The 18,115-nt window shown below is 43.9% G+C and overlaps 1 protein-coding gene across 3 annotated transcripts in view; it reads right to left on the reverse strand.

Moving 5' to 3' along the window:
• Positions 1-18,115, reverse strand: part of LOC137385179 (ubiquitin-conjugating enzyme E2 E1-like) — a 130,158-nt gene that overhangs the window by 46,350 nt on the left and 65,693 nt on the right. Inside the window, exon 4 of one of the 3 annotated variants that reach the window (XM_068060167.1) lies at positions 9,003-9,114. The exons of 1 other annotated variant lie outside the window; for it this stretch is intronic. In XM_068060167.1, the coding sequence (XP_067916268.1) occupies positions 9,018-9,114 (97 nt within the window). In that variant the 3' untranslated portion in view covers positions 9,003-9,017. Of the gene's footprint in view, positions 1-9,002; positions 9,115-14,580; positions 14,615-18,115 lie in introns of those variants that run through there. One more of the 3 variants, XM_068060196.1, reaches the window with a different exon arrangement.

The following is an 18,115-nucleotide window of genomic DNA, read 5'->3' on the forward strand; positions in this document are numbered from 1 at the left end:
TGATACTCGGAGAACATTGCACTGTTTAAAGTCTCATCAGAAGACAGCATCTCTGACAGTGCTGCACACCCTCCGTAATTCTGTAAGGTTCATAGGTTCAGTGCCATCCCGCTCTCCGGCCGCTCACCTCCCGCTTCTCTCCCCCACCATCCTGTTATTCAGCCGCCCGCTCCCCCCCAACACCTGCCCATCCCTCTGACGCTAGCTCTAGGATGCGGGTGGTGCCACTTTCCTCCTCTCGGCCACTCGCTCCTACATCGCCCCGTCACCCCTCGTGGCCCGCTTTGCTTCTTCAGGCGGAGCAAGTGGTGGAGAGGAGGGAAGTGGCCCGCGGCTTAGAGCTAGCATCTGGAGGGATTGGGGAGGAGGCGGGGAGTGAGTAGCTGGACAGCGGAATGGGGGAGGGAGAAAGAAGCGGCGAACGAGCGGCTAGGGTGGGGGGGCAGCAAATAGCTTGGAGTGAGTGGCCGGGGGTGGGGTGGGTGGGCGGTGGGGGAGAAAAAGAGTTTTTCTGCGCATGCGCCAGTTAGTCCTGGCAAGGCAAGACATAGGTTGCGCAGCAGACCATTTGCGCTGTGTGCAGCTTGGAGCGCTCTGATGTCATCAGCGGGTCGCTGCGTTGTCAGCAGTCACTTTGTTTTTTTCATATTGCCAGAAAGGGCAATGCTGCTCATAAAGAGGTTGATCATCTAAGTTTATACTTGTCCCAGTAATCTCCAATGATGTTCTTAAACAGATGTTCATGTCGCTTTTTCTTTAAAAAAGCTGTTAATGGGATGTAGCTACTATTCTGAAGGGAATGATCTACTCATTGTATTTTGTCTTCCAGTTCTGTAATCATATAAATTAAGCAATCTACAGAATCTGCACTATTGAACATTCTAACCCCTGATGAGTCAGGAGATCACTGGGATCTCAGGGCCACCAAAGCATCAAGAAGTCATGCTTCCTCTGGTGCTGGAAAATCTCAGCGAAGTCTTAATATGTTAGCATGCATTATGTTATGACAGAAGCAGGAGCAATGCACTGTCTTTTCTTGTTCCACTCTCCACAGGCCACAACATATATTTTTAATATGTTTACCCAGTTACCGATGCAGTCAATCATATACTCTACTCTTTATCCCAGAATAAATTACACCAACCAGGTTTCTTTAAATAGCAACAAAATCAGTTTATAATAAAACAAGACTTAACCAGTAATGAAGCAAAGCATTAACACACAGATTGAAATATGAAAGTTCCCCTTTTTAAATTCCCCACACACACTTAACAAAATTCAGAAATTCTCTCTGCAGAGGTTAGTTACAGAAAAAAAGACAAAAAAGAATACTTTGGCCAAATACTTGCTAATTCTTGAAGAAAACAGAGAAGATATGGAAAGATGTCAGTTGTCCCTTTTTTGGTCTGGCATCCCAAATACATATAGACAGCTGTCACCGGGATCTTTCTAGAGCAGTTCTTTACAGGCAAAGTTGAGGATCAGTTTGGCAGGCTTTCCAGGAGAAATGCGGCATCAGTTTCTCTATTTCTTACACTTGATTCTCAGGAAATTCGCAAGAAGATGGAAGAGGGTGAGCTGATGGTGGCTGCTGGTTTTCTCCACCTGTCTTCAAAACAGTTCACACCCCAACACGCTGTTCAAACCAAAAACATTATCTCAAGAGTCAAGCCTCCTGACCCCTATAAATCTTGACCTGTCACTTCTCTGTAAACATCTTCCCCAGGTCATCAAGGTTTCTGTTGATTATTGCTTAAAACACATGACTTCCAGCAAGGTTGTTTTTAAACAACATCTCAGTGTCCTTTCAACGAACTGTCAACAACAAAGCTAAGTCCAGCATCTATGAAATCTTCAGCCTTCCAATGAATCCATCTTCACAATTACATACAAAACCTCAAAAACATATTTAACAACAAATATAGAAGCACTTTCATAACAATTATTAGACCTCAGAAGCTGAATTGTCTTAAAAAAAAATCCTCTTTTGAGCTGTGGATCCCAACTCTAAAATGGATGGTGGGGACCATGATAACACAGAAGAAAAACTGGTATATAAAGCATTTCAAATATTTAACAAAAGCACATATAAAGTTGTTAGAATAGAATAGAGAGAATGAGCAAAAAAAAAAAAAAGAGGGAGAAGCCAGGGAGCATGAGTTGAAATTTTTTATTTAGTGGTTTGTTGTAGAGGTAATTGCAATAGTAAAGCTACTCCTGACATCTAAGGAGCACCATAATTATAATCATATGGTTTTAGCACCATGGTGTGTGAGCTGAAAATCGATTTGCTGGCTTGAGGAGACAGAAATTCTCCCCTAATCTTTTCTCCAATGAAGAGAAGTTTAATTCTTTTAAAATCTCTTCACAATTTAATCAAAAGAACCATCCTCCTCACTCTTCTCTGAATGCTATCCCAACACACCCTTCTCTGCTGTACAAGATCATTATGGATGAGATGGCTATTGAGTCCATCTTAATTCATCCTTCTAGAAAGATCGTGAAGTCCCCTTTTGCAGCATCCTTATCACTTAAGTGATTCCAGGTCTCTACATTTGTGCTTTATTCATAGAGTACACAACAAAGTCAAATGGTTAAACACCTCTGTAAAATATAGAGATAACCTGACCTCTGTAGCTTATAGGGTGCTTAGCCAATGATTCAAGAAAATAACAATAAATATCAATGACTTCCATAAAACAAAAAGCTGGACATAAACAGGAGGGAAGTTATCTTCTGGGGAAAAATGGCTTTTCCTGTTTGCAGATGCTGACTAGCCAGTTATGTACTTGTAGCAGTTTCTGTTTGTATTTCATTGCCAATATTCACAGCCTTTTCTTTATCAAAAACCATGTTCTCCTTTGAAGGCCAGACATTGACTTGGTTGCAGTTTCACCACGGTAGACATTGACCTCACAGCTTGAAAGCCTGGCTTTGACAACTATCAATTCCTTTTTTAACCCAACATGGATTTTTTTTTCTTCCAGACTCAAAACAGTTTGTTTTGGAACCTTCCACTTTACAGCTGCTCAAAGTGCACAAAGAAGCATGAAAATACTTTTCATTTTAGCCTGCATTCCAGACATTTCAATCTTCTGCTCTATACATTCCTGAGAAACTGAAGTAAGTATTGATGCAAAACTGCAATAAAGATGGCTTATAACTGTAACAGAAGATGATGTGAACAACAGGCAAGCTTAAACATTTTATTGGTGGAAAAAAAACTGCCTGAAGATCTAAAGAAAAAGACAAAAATTAGTTACAGACTAAGTTCTGATCACATTTGACTGTAGGTTCACTCTGGAATGCATTGTGAATTTCCCAAAACACATCCAAGGAACCCCCGTCCTGTCTTAGTGTTACCTGAAGGAAAATGTGCTATCATTTTAATAGCATATTGATCTGTATCTCGTGATGTTTGACAAAGATAGTCAAGTCTAATTTAAATTTTTCTGGCCCAGCAGGATTAGAGGATGGAGGTTAATGGAGCCAACATGGAAGGGAGCAGCAGAGAAAAAGGGAAAGTGAGAGGAAAGCAATGCTGAAGAAGAACTCAGAAAAACTCAGAGGATTGAGGCATTGAGCAGCCAACCATGGTTGGGGGCGGGGGTGGTAATTGTAGTTAGGATAAAGGTTTTAATAAAAGGAAAAATGAAGCTGGAGGGGGTAACATGCGATGGGCAACTGCAGCTGGTGGTTTGGGGGCAGGGGGGTGGTGAGAAAGAAGAGAGAAACAAAAAAGAGTGCTTGGCAGCCAGAAGGTGGGTTAAAATGGGAAATGCAGCCAGGATGGTGGTGGTTTAGTGGGATGGGGGTGGCCTATATGTCTGCTCAATGGAGAGGGTGCCCCCTTTTTTTTTTTTAAAACCTTCTGCTTCTTGCTTAGCAAGGATTTCAGGGCCAAATCCTACCTCAGGGCGGCAGGGGGGTGGGGTGGGGTATTGCAATCTTGAGTAATTCATGACTTCTCTTCCTGTTGGTGCAATTTTAACCAAAGCCAGTAATGATCGAGATTCCTTTGGGCTCAGTTAGGGACTGTCACATTATCTTAGATCCAACCCCATTGTTATCAATTGGTTATGTTTACAATGCTTGCTGGTGCAACACCTTTAGTCACCAAGATCACTGGCTGCTTTTAACATATTATTGATCTAACAATGTTACAAATCAACAATTACAGAAAAATAAAGAGACATGAAACACAGAATTCTTGAGTAAGGGCTCCTGACATGCAGCATGCCTGTCCCAGTTAGACAGAGATATCACAACCCCTTCAGGTCCCAAAGCACTTATGATCGATCCCTTTCAGTCCCCAGAATAGACAGTGGGCTATAGCCACTTTAATGCACAGACATCATCTTTCATTCTCCACAACCTGCTTGTGAGGTCCTCATTCTTCAGGTTTGGACCAAACCCATTACTAAACATATTGGTTGGTTGGCATCCTTCCATCTTCGAAAGATGGACATATAGCAAACAATCCATTTAGGTGGGATGTCTTCTCTTGGCACATCTTTGCCGATGGCTGTGAAGGCCAATCCTCGAGAGGCAAGTTCTGGCACAAAGCGTCACTTGACAGCTTCATGTGCCGTATGAGAGTTGTTATTTTTGATGTTGGCATCTGTTGCCAAGCTGCTTTAGCAACTAGTCGTCATGGCCGTGCACACCAGTCCACAGGATGTGTTGCCATTTCCCTCTTTCCCCAGCTAGTGACTCCCAAGTGCGATAGTCGACATTTAGGGCCTTCACGTCACGTTTGCAAGCATCCTTGAAGTGGAGCTTTGGGCGCTTCACTGGTCGTCTGGCCCCGGCTACCTCACCATCCAGAAGGTCCTTGGGTATGTGACCGTCTCCCATCCTGCGTAATTGTCTGATCCACCAAAGTCGCCTCTGTTTGATTAGTGCCAACACACTTGGGAGCTCTGCCTGAGGGGACTGCCACATTTCTGATTTTGTCCTGCCAGGAGACACCCAAAATGTGCCGCAGACTGTGAAGCTGGAAATTATTGAGCTTCTTTTCCTGGTAGCTGTAAGTAGCCCATGTTTCACAGCCATACAGCAAGGTGTTGAGAACACAGGCCTTATAAAACATCAGCTTGGTACTAAAGGTCAGCTTGGTGTTATCCCATGCACGTTTCACAAGTCGGCAAAAGGTGGTAGCTGCTTTCCCTATGTGTGTATTGAGCTCTGCCTCAAGGGACAGATTGTCTGTCACTGTGGACCCAAGGTAGCAGAATTTGCTAACCACTTCTAGTGGGTTTTATTTAGTGTGATCAGGGGCAGAGATGCAACACCTTGTCCCATGACCACGGTTTTCTTGACACATAGTCAGGAAGAACAAGTTACAGGCATGGGAGAGACAGTCCATGAATCTTTATAGCTGAGTTTCCGTGTGAGTGACTAGCATAGCATCATTAGCATAGAGGAGTTCTCTGATCAGGACGTGATTTTTTTTTTTGTCTTCGCTTTCAGCCTGATCTTCTACAAATATATTTTTCTCCCTGCTTTGAATCTCAAAAATGAACAGTGAAATCAAATATTTGGATTGAAATTCACGATACTGTTGATACTGAACAAAAATTACTATTTGAAGCAAATTTTAATTAGATAACAATTCAGATTAGCAACTTGTACAGGGGAATGTGCAAGTCCAATCGAAAATCACTTACAAATACTATCATAAATATTCTCCCATCCTGCTTCCTTTCTCTCACTGAATCTCACATCCGCCACTCAAGTTTCCATCAATAATAGTGCAAATTAACTTCCAGGGAGTACACAAATGCAGTCCTGTACAAGACCCTGCCTCCTCAAAACAAAATTTAGTCAAATCACCTGCAGTGATCAAATGGAGATATAAAACCTAATTGAGACAATTACTTTATCACTAAATGCGTGCATTTCCTGATGGCTGAGGTCGGCAAATCAGTGGTGCAGGAAAAACTGAAGATGCAAAAACACAACCCACGACTTTACTGAATGTGAAGTTAATGATCCACCTTTCCACCAGTCAAGTACACATTTATTTATAAAAATGGACAAATTCTTCAGGCATGCATTAATCTTCTCCCTTCTTGAAATTTGAAAAGTAGTTTAAGTTAATAGCACTTCCACAACAACAGAGTAATTGCCAAAAAAAATACAGATATCAAAGCACCAACACTGATTCAATGGATAGGATTAAACCTAATTAGACAATTACTGTATCACACTTGCAGACTTCAAATATTTACAGCTTAAATAAAAACTGAGCATCATTTGGTTCAAATATTTACAAAACCAAAGTTGTTTTAGTTTTTAAAATGGCACTACTCTGTTATGCTCTCATTGAATTTGTCTTACATGTGAATTAATTCTGCTGGTCTGACATCCAGTATTGGATGAGCAGACATTTGGTCCAATGAATTACTGAAAAGACTGAAACAAACCATTGTCTTTGGTCCTGTCACAAACTCCGTTCCTTGACTACCATTTGCATCCCTCGCCCTGGCAACTGTGTGAAGCCGAGCCAGACCACTCACAGCCTTGGTGTAGTGCTCGAGTCAAATGAACTTCTGACCACATATCCGCTCCATTAGCAAGACTGCTGACTTTCATCACCATAACACTGCCCGATTCCAACCCTGCCTTAGCCACTCCTGATAACCTCATCCATGTCTTTGTTACCTCTACTAATGACTATTCCAATGCTCTCCTGGCCAGCCACCCATCTTTCACCCAACATAAACTTCAGCTCATCCAAGATTCTGCTGCCCATACCTTAACTTGCTCCAGGTCCTGTTCACCCATCCCTCTTGTGCTAACTAACCTACACTGGTTCAAGGACCTACAACGCCTCAAGTTTAAAAATTATCATCCTTGTTTTCAAATCACTCTTCTTCTTTCACTCCCAGAAGGACGTGGAGGCTTTGGAGAGGGTACAGAAGAGGTTTACCAGGACGTTGCCTGGTCTGGAGGGCATTAGCTATGAGGAGAGGTTGGACAAACTCGGATTGTTTTCACTGGAACGACAGATGTGGAGGGGCGACATGATAGAGGTTTACAAAGTTATGAGTGGCATGGACAGAGTGGATAGTCAGAAGCTTTTTCATAGGGTGGAAGAGTCAATTACTAGGGGACATAGGTTTAAGGTGCGAGGGGCAAAGTTTAGAGGGGATGTGCGAGGCAAGTTCTTTACACAGAGGGTGGTGAGTGCCTGGAACTTGCTGCTGGGGGAGGTGGTGGAAGAAGGTACGATAGCGACGTTTAAGAGGCATCTTGACAAATACATGAATAGGATGGGAATAGAGGGATACGGTCCCCGGAAATGCAGAAGGTTTTAGTTTAGGCAGGCATCAAGATTGGCGCAGGCTTGGAGGGCCGAATGGCCTGTTCCTGTGCTGTACTGTTCTTTGTTCTTCTTTGGCCTCCTTGTCTCCAGAGACAATGGGTATTCGCCTGGAGGTGGTCAGTGGTCTGTGAAGCAGCGCCTGGAGTGGCTATAAAGGCCAATTCTGGAGTGACAGGCTCTTCCACAGGTGCTGCAGATAAAATTGGTTGTTGGGAATGTTACACAGTTGGCTCTCCCCTTACGCTTCTGTCTTTTTTCCTGCCAACTGCTAAGTCTCTTTGACTCACCACACTTTAGCCCCGCCTTTATGGCTGCCCGCCAGCTCTGGCGATCGCTGGCAGCTGACTCCCACGACTTGTGATCAATGTCACAGGACTTCATGTCGCGTTTGCAGACGTGTTTAAAGAAGAGACATGGACGGCCGGTGGGTCTGATACCAGTGACGAGCTCGCTGTACAATGTGTCCTTGGGGATCCTGCCATCTTCCATGCGGCTCACATGGCCAAGCCATCTCAAGCGCCGCTGGCTCAGTAGGGTGTATATGCTGGGGATGTTGGCCGCCTCGAGGACTTTGGTGTTGGAGATACGGTCCTGCCACCTGATGCCAAGGATTCTCCGGAGGCAGCGAAGATGGAATGAATTGAGACGTCGCTCTTGGCTGACATACGTTGTCCAGGCTTCGCTGCCGTAGAGCAAGGTACTGAGGACACAGGCTTGATACACTCGGACTTTTGTGTTCCGTGTCAGTGCGCCATTTTCCCACACTCTCTTGGCCAGTCTGGACATAGCAGTGGAAGCCTTTCCCATGCGCTTGTTGATTTCTGCATCGAGAGACAGGTTACTGATGATAGTTGAGCCGAGGTAGGTGAACTCTTGAACCTCTTCCAGAGCGTGGTCGCCAATATTGATGGATGGAGCATGTCTGACGTCCTGTCCCATGATGTTCGTTTTCTTGAGGCTGATGGTTAGGCCAAATTCGTTGCAGGCAGCCGCAATCCTGTCGATGAGTCACTACAGCCACTCTTCAGTGTGAGAGGTTAATGCAGCATCGTCAGCAAAGAGAAGTTCCCTGATGAGGACTTTCCGTACTTTGGTCTTCGCTCTTAGACGGGCAAGGTTGAACAACCTGCCACCAGATCTTGTGTGGAGGAAAATTCCTTCTTCTGAAGACTTGAACGCATGTGAGAGCAGCAGGGAGAAGAAGATCCCAAACAGTGTAGGTGCGAGAACACAGCCCTGTTTCACTCTATATCTCTAATTTCCCCCAGCCGTACAAGTCTTTGAGATCTCTGTGCTCCTCCAATTCTGGAATCTTTTGCACCACTAAATTTACATCGCTCCACTATCAGTGGTCATGCTGCCTTGGCCCCGAGCTCTGGAATTCCCTCTTTATACTTTTCCCCTCTGTTTCCTCCTTTAAGATGCTCCTTATGTCAGTAGGGCTCCCAGTATGGCGCACTTGCGTGTACTGGAAGTTACATATATTAATACAGGGCCTTGTTCTTTGCAAACAGAAAGAACATGTACCAACATCGTGCCTGTTTCAGCTAAATAAATAAGTGACAGCCATTCGCTGGTTCATTCCTCAGGGCAATGCCTTCACCAGTCAAGCTGCCTGGTTTAAATTTCAAACAAAGCTTGGAACTGTCAGTCACCGTAAACTGGTGCATTCTCCATGGCAATGCCTCTACCAATCAGAGTTCACTTGCCAACCAATCAGCACTCTCTTCTCATACAATATAAAGTTGTTGTTTTCCTTTACATCGGTATTCTTGCAGATTGCCCTGATGAATGCAAGACAAAAAGCTTCAACAACATGTCTCTATTTTCAGCAATACCAGAAACTTATTAACATTCATTAGTTAAAGGTAAACAGTGTATCTATTTGGTCAGTTTTTGTGCCACTACAGCAAGATTCCTGAATTCCAGATGGTAGATGGAGAATAATGGAACTCAGTTACTGCCACTCATCTCTCCTCTCCTCCCAAACCAGGAGTACCAGTATCAGGAACAGATACATAAAATTTAAATACTGCTAGATTAATTTAAGAAAATAAATCAGACAGGTTAAACATTTCAAAACAGTATTCCCAATTCTCCCTTGTTTTCGAACAAGAACTGTTTTTTTTTTAGAAAACATCACAGGTCGGTAGAGTTGATGGGCTGAATTTTAAAGTGACAGTGCAGCTCTCGGCAGGGGCACAGGAAATGGGTGTCGTCGCTGCACGAGTGAAATGCAGCTGGCCGACCACAATCACGCGGTGGCCGGCCAATTACGGATGGGGAGGTGTGGGGCCTGAGCAATTAAGAGCCTGAAGAGGGAAGGGGATGCTGATGGCGCAGTCATCTGATGCAATGGCAGATGCTGGCGCTATATCTAAAAGGCTGCCAGCCCTGCATTTATTTCTGCCTGGATAGAAAGAAAGCCTTGCCGAATGCCCTCTGTTCCCCCGTACCTTGGCTGCCACCTGTGCTGGCCCCTGGACCTTGGCTACTGCCCATGCTGCCGAATAGGCAAGGAGTTGATCATGAGCTTGCAGTGATCATGGCTGAAGGAAGACCTTGGGTTTAACGATGCCTCTCTGCAAGTTCTCCTCCAGGCTGCAATGCAAAGGCAAGTTGTCCTCTTCCCCCGGGACGGGAGAAGGAGACCTGCATGCCTGACCAAGCAAGCCTGGACAGAGATTGCGGAGTAGGTGAACAACCGTGGGGTCACCCCGAGGACATGGATCCAGTGCAGGAAGTGGGTCAATGACTTCATCCAGGCTACTAAGGCAAGAACGCCAAACACTTTGGACCTTTTGGGCAATGCACATGGCTCAGAGAGAGGGAGTGTTTAGCTTTAAGGTAGTGGCCACTCAGTCATATTCACTGGGAAAGGGCATTAGGACATGATGCCTCTGGCTGGGCTGCATCTTGGTGAGGGCACATATCAGTCATTGTTAAACTCTACACAGTCCCTTGGGACGGCCCGTACACAGGAGGCATGTCTTTGCCCCCATCATGGAGCACTGGACTATCACCAGAGGTCTGGGGCTTGCCCCCACTGGCAGACTAACTTTGTGTCTGTAGGAGCAGACAGCCCATAATAGGAAGCAGTGTGCCAAAAGCAGCAGTGGTGTGCCTTATCTCCATGTCCTCACCCCGATGGAGGACAATGACATGGAAATGGCAGGGCAGCAAGGCGGCCGCTCCATAGATGATGGTGAGCCAGTAGTATCTACCCAAGAGTGAGTGAGAATCTCCTGGGGTACAAGGGTGTTTCTGGTACCAAATAGCCATGCTGCCCATGCAATCATCACTGCATTAATGGAGCAGCACGTTGGGATGGTTAGAATGTCACGATGGGCAAGCTCTAACCCCTTCAATATCTAGTTTTTCTCATGTAGATCAAACTGAATGACAGGAGCAAGGAGCTGAAGAGGCTGGGGGACAGACTCAGAGGGTGCACAGTCACATCATTCCCTCGCACCCTCCATCAGCGCAAATGCTCTCATGTCAGTGGGTATCCGGTTGCGTTTAGATTCTGGCACACAACCTGGTGAGCACAGCGCAGATGTGCCTAGGCTCAGATGGGTGCTATGACAGCTGAGGCCACAGGCAGAGGACTGTGGGAGGCCAGGCCCATGCTGAGCCCCAGACTGATTTTGTGCCTCTGGGGTTGCCGGCAACATAGGAAATGTTGCAGCTGCAGTGAGAGGTAACACAACATCTGGCAGAGGTGCCAGAGGCTATACGCATCCAAGCGCAGATGACGGAGGAGTCCATCCAGATCTTGGGTGTTTCACTGTCTCTGCCGGTTGCATGTCTGGCCTCCTCTGTTGAGACACTGGTGAATCTCATGGAGAGCCAGATCTAGCAGACTAATCACTGGCTGCTGGAGATGCATGCAGACCTCCACTCTTTTGTTTTTTCTATGAGCTCCATACGACAGTGGCAAGGCGAGAAGGGGACAAGGTACCTGGACTCTCCACCAGGTCCACGTCCCTCTCAAGTCAGCAGGGATGTACAAGTGTGCCATATAAAAGGTGGGGGGGTGGGGGGATTGTCACTGGTCAACGCCTCCCCCCCCCCACTCTAGTGCCAGGTTGTCCAACGCACAGCTGACCACCACAATATGCGATATCCTCGCCGGGCCTTTTGAAGGGCTCCACTGGATCGATCTAGGCACCTGAATCCCATCTTCAACAAATCAACGGCCTGCTCGATTGTCACTCAGGTTGACCCACAGCAGGTGTTGTACCTCTCCTCTGCATCCGTGCATGGGTTCCTCACATGCATCAGTAGCCATATTCTCAGCAGGTAGTCCTTAACTCCAATGATCCATCCCTGAATGCGCACGAGGCATGGAAAAAGTCTGGCACCTGGGGCTGCCTTAGTATATAGGTATTGTGGCTACTTCCCAGGAATCGTGTGTACACCTGTAGGATCCATTTGCGGTGATCACAGATCAGCTGCACATTGAGTGAGTGGAAGCCCTTCCGGTTAATGAAAGCAGCAGGCTGGTCTGTCGGTGCCTCAATGACCACATGCGTGCAGTCAATGACCTCCTGCACCGGGGAGAATCCAGCGAAGGCCTCAAATTCTATGGCCCTCTTTGGATCAGTGTGGAAGCGCACACAGTCACCGGTCCTCCTGAACAGGGCATTGGTGACCTCCTTGATGCACTGATGTGCCGCAGACTGTGAGATTCCATACATATCTCCAGTGGATCCCGAGAATGATGCGGTGGCATCGAAGTTCAGTGCCATGGCGACCTTCAATGTCACTGGCACTGGGTGCCCAACAAGTCCCATGGGGTTCAGCTCATCCTGCATCATGGCACATAGATCACTAACAGCCTCCGTAGAGAAGGGCAGTCTTCAAACACATTGCCACTCCAACATCTGCGGCTAGTTGGGCCTCGGCTGGTAGACCCTCTCTGGAGCTTTATCTGCGCACGGGAGGCTGTTGGTGTGTCCTTAAGCATTCTTCTCCAGCCTTCCATTCCCGAGGCTGGTCTTCCTGTGTGCCCCCAAGCTGCAATGGTGCCCCTGCCAGTTCATGCTCCTCCCTCCCTCTCTGCTGCTTCGCCTCCTCAATGGGAGCCTCAAAGCCAGGATGAAAAAGGCCGACGAGAGGTTGCCTCTCCGAGTGCAAGGTCTTCAAGGCAAATGGGACCCCCTGCCCTTCCCCCTCACTTGTGACCTCCGATGAGGTGTCACTGCTCCGATGGCGCCCTGGCGTGGTTGCCCTGCAGAGCTGGCACCTTGACCCCCACTCCTGAAAGTGATTCCCGATGCTCCCCTCCTCCACCCTCACTACCGTGACTCTGCCTCATCCAATGGCTTTCCAGTGATGCCAACACTGAAGTCCAATCTCGTCACCTCCTTTTACCAAGCGAGGCCCTGAAGCCCTGTGGTTCCCATGCGCCATCAGTTAAATGCAAAATGAAGAATAAAATTGCTATATGTTGGGTTCTTAACTACCTTAATTGCCTTTCTGCCTCTTGGATGTGTGAAGTCCGCCCTCCATGTCAGCCACCAACAGAAAAATCCGGAAGGGACATCACGATGTCGGACTTTCCTTCTGTCTCAAATGGTCCTTTAAAATTCAACTCTACATTCTACCACCAGAAGATCTGCCCCATCTGAGCTACTAGGACTCTGCAATTGCTTCCCATACCTTTCACTTGTAAGGGAATAACTGCAAGACTCTTGAATATCAGCAGTCATTCTGAACACACCAACTTGAATAACAGAACATCCCCATTAATATCAATAATATGTGGTATATTGTTTAAAAGTTATTTCAAACAGATAGAAACAAGATAAACCCAATTCAAAGTAAAATCATCTTGCATATTTCTTTAAATATACATTTGGCAGTAGTATTTTTCCCTTTCTGCATTTCTTTAGAGCTTGTTTATGGGGAGGGGAACAGGGCATCAATGATAAAATTACAAAAACACCAGTGTTCCCCTGTGTACATGGATGAAGGGACAGGACAACTACAGCATATAAGCAATTGCCGCAGTTTTTAAGAATACTTTGGCTGCTGTACCTTTTTGCCATAACTAACCACATGCCTCAAGAACATCTGAGGATATACAATAATATTCGAATAATGATTGTCTGAGATTGTCACAAATTAGTGACATGGCAAAATGCCACAGAACACTTAGTTCCATCTTTTGAACTATCAATAGTTTGTGAGCTTGTGCTTTGTCTTCAGCAGTGAGAATCAAATTGTGGAACTAAGGGAATTATTGCAAAGCAACAATGATACGTTGCCCTCTATAGTGCGTCAATTTCCTTCAGCAAAATCATAAAATCAATAAAGTCTATTTATCATCCATTTTATAATAAATTAAAAGATTCACAGGAATCCTTTTTCTTAACACATCTGCTGATTAAATAAGTCTGAACAGTCATGCACAACATCAATGTGTGAGGGCAGTACATAAGAAAGGAAGGAAACTATGAAAGAAGTACAATTATTGATTTGGTATCACCAAGAGCTCCCACCAAATTGTACCTTTCAGAGAAATATCCGCTGTAGTTTTCAAAGGTAGAATTATTTGACATATATTTTGTATATTGACACACACAATATCTTTCATGACTGCTCAATTTAGAATATTTATCTACTTACATATTAAAAATGCTCCATCTTTTCATTCAAAAGTCATAGATCAACAGTATTGGTTTTGTTATATGAATCGTATTGTTACTACCAAGGTGGGAGGAGCGCACTGTCTTTTCTAGTTCCACTTCTCCACAGGTCACAACATATATTTAAATGTTTAACCAGCTACCGATACGGTCAGTCACAGACTCTACTCTAACCAGGTTTCTTTAATAAACAACAAAATTATCAGTTTATTATAAAATAAGACTTAACCAGTACCGAAGCAAAGCATCAACAGATTGAAATATGAAAGTTCCCTTTTTACTTTAGACACACACACACACACACACACACACACACGTTAACCAAAAAATAGAGATTTTCTTTTTAGAGCTCAGTTACAAAAAAACAAGGCAAAAGAGAACACGTCGGCCAAATACTTGCTAATTCTTGAAGGGAAAAAAAAGATATGGAACAATGTCAGTTGTCCCTTATTAGTTTGGCATCCCAAATACGCGTAGACAGCTGTCACTGAGATCTTTCTAGAACAGCTCTTTTTAGGCGACGTTGAAGATCAATTTGCCATGCTTTCCAGGAGAAATGTGTCAACAGGGGTTTCTGGTAGGCCTTTCAGGAGGCATGCAGCATCAATTTCTCTATTTCTTGCACTTGATTCTGAAAGAGATGGAAGAGAGTGCTGATGGTGTCTGCTCTCTTGGCGGTTTTCTTCAAATGCCTTCAAAATAGTTCACACCCCAAAACACTGTCCAAAGCAAAAACAAAAACAATATCTCAAGAGTCAAGCCTCCTGGATCCCTATAAATCTTGACCAGTCACTTCACTGTAAACATCTTCTCCAAGTCAAAAAGCCCCTGCTGGGTATTTATCTGCAAACAGGTGACTGCCAGTAAGGGTTGTTTAAAAACCAAGTCCAAAAGATCGTCTGAAGACTTCAGTGAAAAAAAAAAACATGCATGGAATCCTTTTCGGTTTTCCCAAATAAAACAAATGTCCATATTTCTAAAATACATGAGTCCTCAAAATAAAACTTTAAAAAATACAGAAGCACCATCATAACAGTATCACATCATCTTTTTAATTGGATCCTCCCATGAATGTGACGGACTCTATAGTTCCACATTCTGGCTGTTGGGTGATATCATGGTTAATCTTGGTCTATTTTTTTTTTCATTTACCACTCTCTCCCCCACCCACTGTACCTAATTTTTAATTCAATATTTTTACCTCATCATAGAGCTTTCAATTACATCCATGTAGAATTTCTCTGCTTTCCATCTCTGCATCAGCAGCAGTTGAAGGGCAGAAGATTACATCCCCTAATCCTTTTGAGGATTTGAGTTTTGTCGCTTTTTTCAAAAGACTTTGAAACAAATTGGAGATTGAATTTTCAAAGTTTTTATTTCAGACAACTGAGGAACTTCTAAAAGAGAACAGCACAATTGTATAAAACTCTATAAAGAAAATCTTGGGAATATCAGCTATTTGTGTTTTGAAAGAACATTATGTATAGTCGGTCAATGCTTTTGACTGTGTACATTCAAGTTAAAAAAAATCTCCTTAACTATTTTTGAGGCTTAGTGCAAATTTTAAAACATATGTAAAAAAAAACCCAGAAACAATAAATTTAGAGCATGTTATGAGGGAATATATTTGATATGTTAATTTATTATTAAAGATTGTACAAGTTGGTAATCGGGATCCACTCAGGAAATCATGCAGCCCCAGCCCATGATGTTTTTTGTCCATTAATTTTAACAAGCAGAAAATTTACACTTAATTGCTTGAAGGAAGAACACAAAGACAGAAATCGGCTGATGATGAGGAAAGCGGTGGTGGGGGTAGCCAACATGCAGGAACATATGGGGCGAGGGTGTTTAATGGTTTTAATGGGACCAATAGAAGTTTGGGTTCCATTTTCCTGGGAACCCGTCCCCACAATACTGCAGATCCCAGCAACCCAATGCTTCAAAACCCCATCCACAATCCTGTTAGACCTCAGGAACACCATTCTCAAACGGAGTTCCTGTGACACCACCCCCAATGCTCCATGTTTACAATTCCCATAATTTCCTCAAATACTCTCAGAACTCATTATTAAGGGTAATGTTAGGAAGCAATTCCTCATGCCAAAAAAATGGTCAATATTTGAAATGCTTTTCTCCAGGTAGTGGAGAAAGGCAAAAGCTGAGAAGCCATTCAAGAGGTTGGGGATCATGTTTCCATGAAAGATGAGCTAGTTGGGCTGAAATTGCCTTTGTATTTATCATTTGTGATCAAGTACTGTGGTGACACAAACAGAGGAGCATTCATTCTAAATGTTTAAGTCTGGTAATTTCGAGGAATCTCAAACTGAAGCCTAATAGCTCTATAAGTCAATAGGTGATATCAGCCATTGATTTACTTGCAAAAATTACACTGATCTAAGAAGCAAACAAAATCCTTTTTGTATTTTAAAATTTGTCCTATCCCACATCCAACTTATCCTCTTTCTCCTATACTAGTTCAAATCTGGCTCCAAGGGCACAAATTGCCCAGTGCATAAATATGTCAGGTGACTGTTTTGCTGATAAATCTTATTAAAAATGCTCAAGCAAATTTACAAGTGCAGTGAACACGAAGAGACACATTTTGGCATGGGAAATATTTATACTCTAAAATGAAAACTTGCTTGGCAGTAATATGCAGGAAATAAATACAACAAAGAGAGAATTTAAGTGCAGGGCCTTTTTGGAATATTATAGTATTAAGGCAAATCCTCTAAAACAACTTTACATAGATTGATATTGTGTATGAAGCTGTTTGAAAGTGGATTATCTATTAATATATATATAATGTACTATAAAACAGGGATTCTCAACTGGGAGACCATGATGAGATTTCAAGGGGACCCCCCCCCCCCACCAGCCCAAGAAACTGCTTACACAAACTAAAGCTGGTGCATGATACAAGTGATCGGACTCAGAATGGTGCCAAGTGGTTCGCCCAGAAACCGCAGCTATATAGATCCCTCATGGAGCATAGTTTCAGTCTCTGGTTTATTCACTTTAACAGAGTCCCTGAGTGTTCCACACACTGAACTATACAGGGGTAGAGAACTGATCAACAGACAATTCCCCTTCAGTTGGCGACCTATATGATTGGGTGTGAAAACAAGGTGAAGTAGATAAACTGTTGCTTAGGTTCATCCATTATCATGTTTCTCGATGTCACAACTGATACTTTCTGCCTGTACTGCAAAATGTCCACAACATAATGTTGGGATTTAGTCACAGGGTGATGAAAACCTCTATTACTCAATTTCAATTTCTTGAACATAAAGAAAAATGGAACAAGAACCTCTAAGCCCAGTTGCTCCTTAGAATCAATATTAAATGCAATGTGATATTCAAGACAACTCCATACAAGGAAAGGGAACATGTTGAGGGAGAGTAAAGCAAGAATTCAAAATCCTCGGATTCTTCCAGGAAGTGTGACAATTAAAGGTAGACTTATTTAGAGCCAGACAGTGCAATGCTGGAGCTGAATGGGGAAGGGGCAAATGAGAGATCAATGGTTACAGTGATTCAGTGTCAAGAAGCAAATACAGTGTGTCCAGATATGGATTCCAAACTCTATCCCTGACAGACAGACTCTACTGATCTGACTGCAGAGAGTTTAGCAGCTTGTTTACAACTAAGGATTAAGGACTCCAAAATGTGTCCAAGTATCAGCCCCACTGCAGTTTACCCAAAATACTGGGCCATTTCCAAGCACTGAGATGGTTCTTGCTGGTTCAGTCTCCAGCAGCTGTCTACCCAAGTCTCAGGAGTTTCCCCTTGAACTACAAAATGGGGCAAATGCCTTCAGTGTGGTGAGTGAGGTTACATAGGGCTGATGGCAGGGTATCAGCCACCTTGATGTTTAAATCCAGTGTCATGTACCAGATTCACTCACCACCAACTACGACATGGGAAATGCACGGCTCCACTTCAGGGGATTTTAAACTCTCTGTCAGGAATAGAGCTTGGAATCAATATTTGATTATTCAATTATGGTTTGCTTTTACCCAGAGTCTTCCCTCCATGAAACAAGTTTTTTTTCTGCATGACATCTACCTCATTACTTGGTTATGAATGTGGTAAATAACACAGAGGGAGTCTTTCTGCTGCATATCTA

The sequence above is a fragment of the Heterodontus francisci genome, chromosome 2 (genome assembly GCF_036365525.1).
Source record: "Heterodontus francisci isolate sHetFra1 chromosome 2, sHetFra1.hap1, whole genome shotgun sequence".
Taxonomy (NCBI): Eukaryota; Metazoa; Chordata; class Chondrichthyes; order Heterodontiformes; family Heterodontidae; genus Heterodontus; species Heterodontus francisci.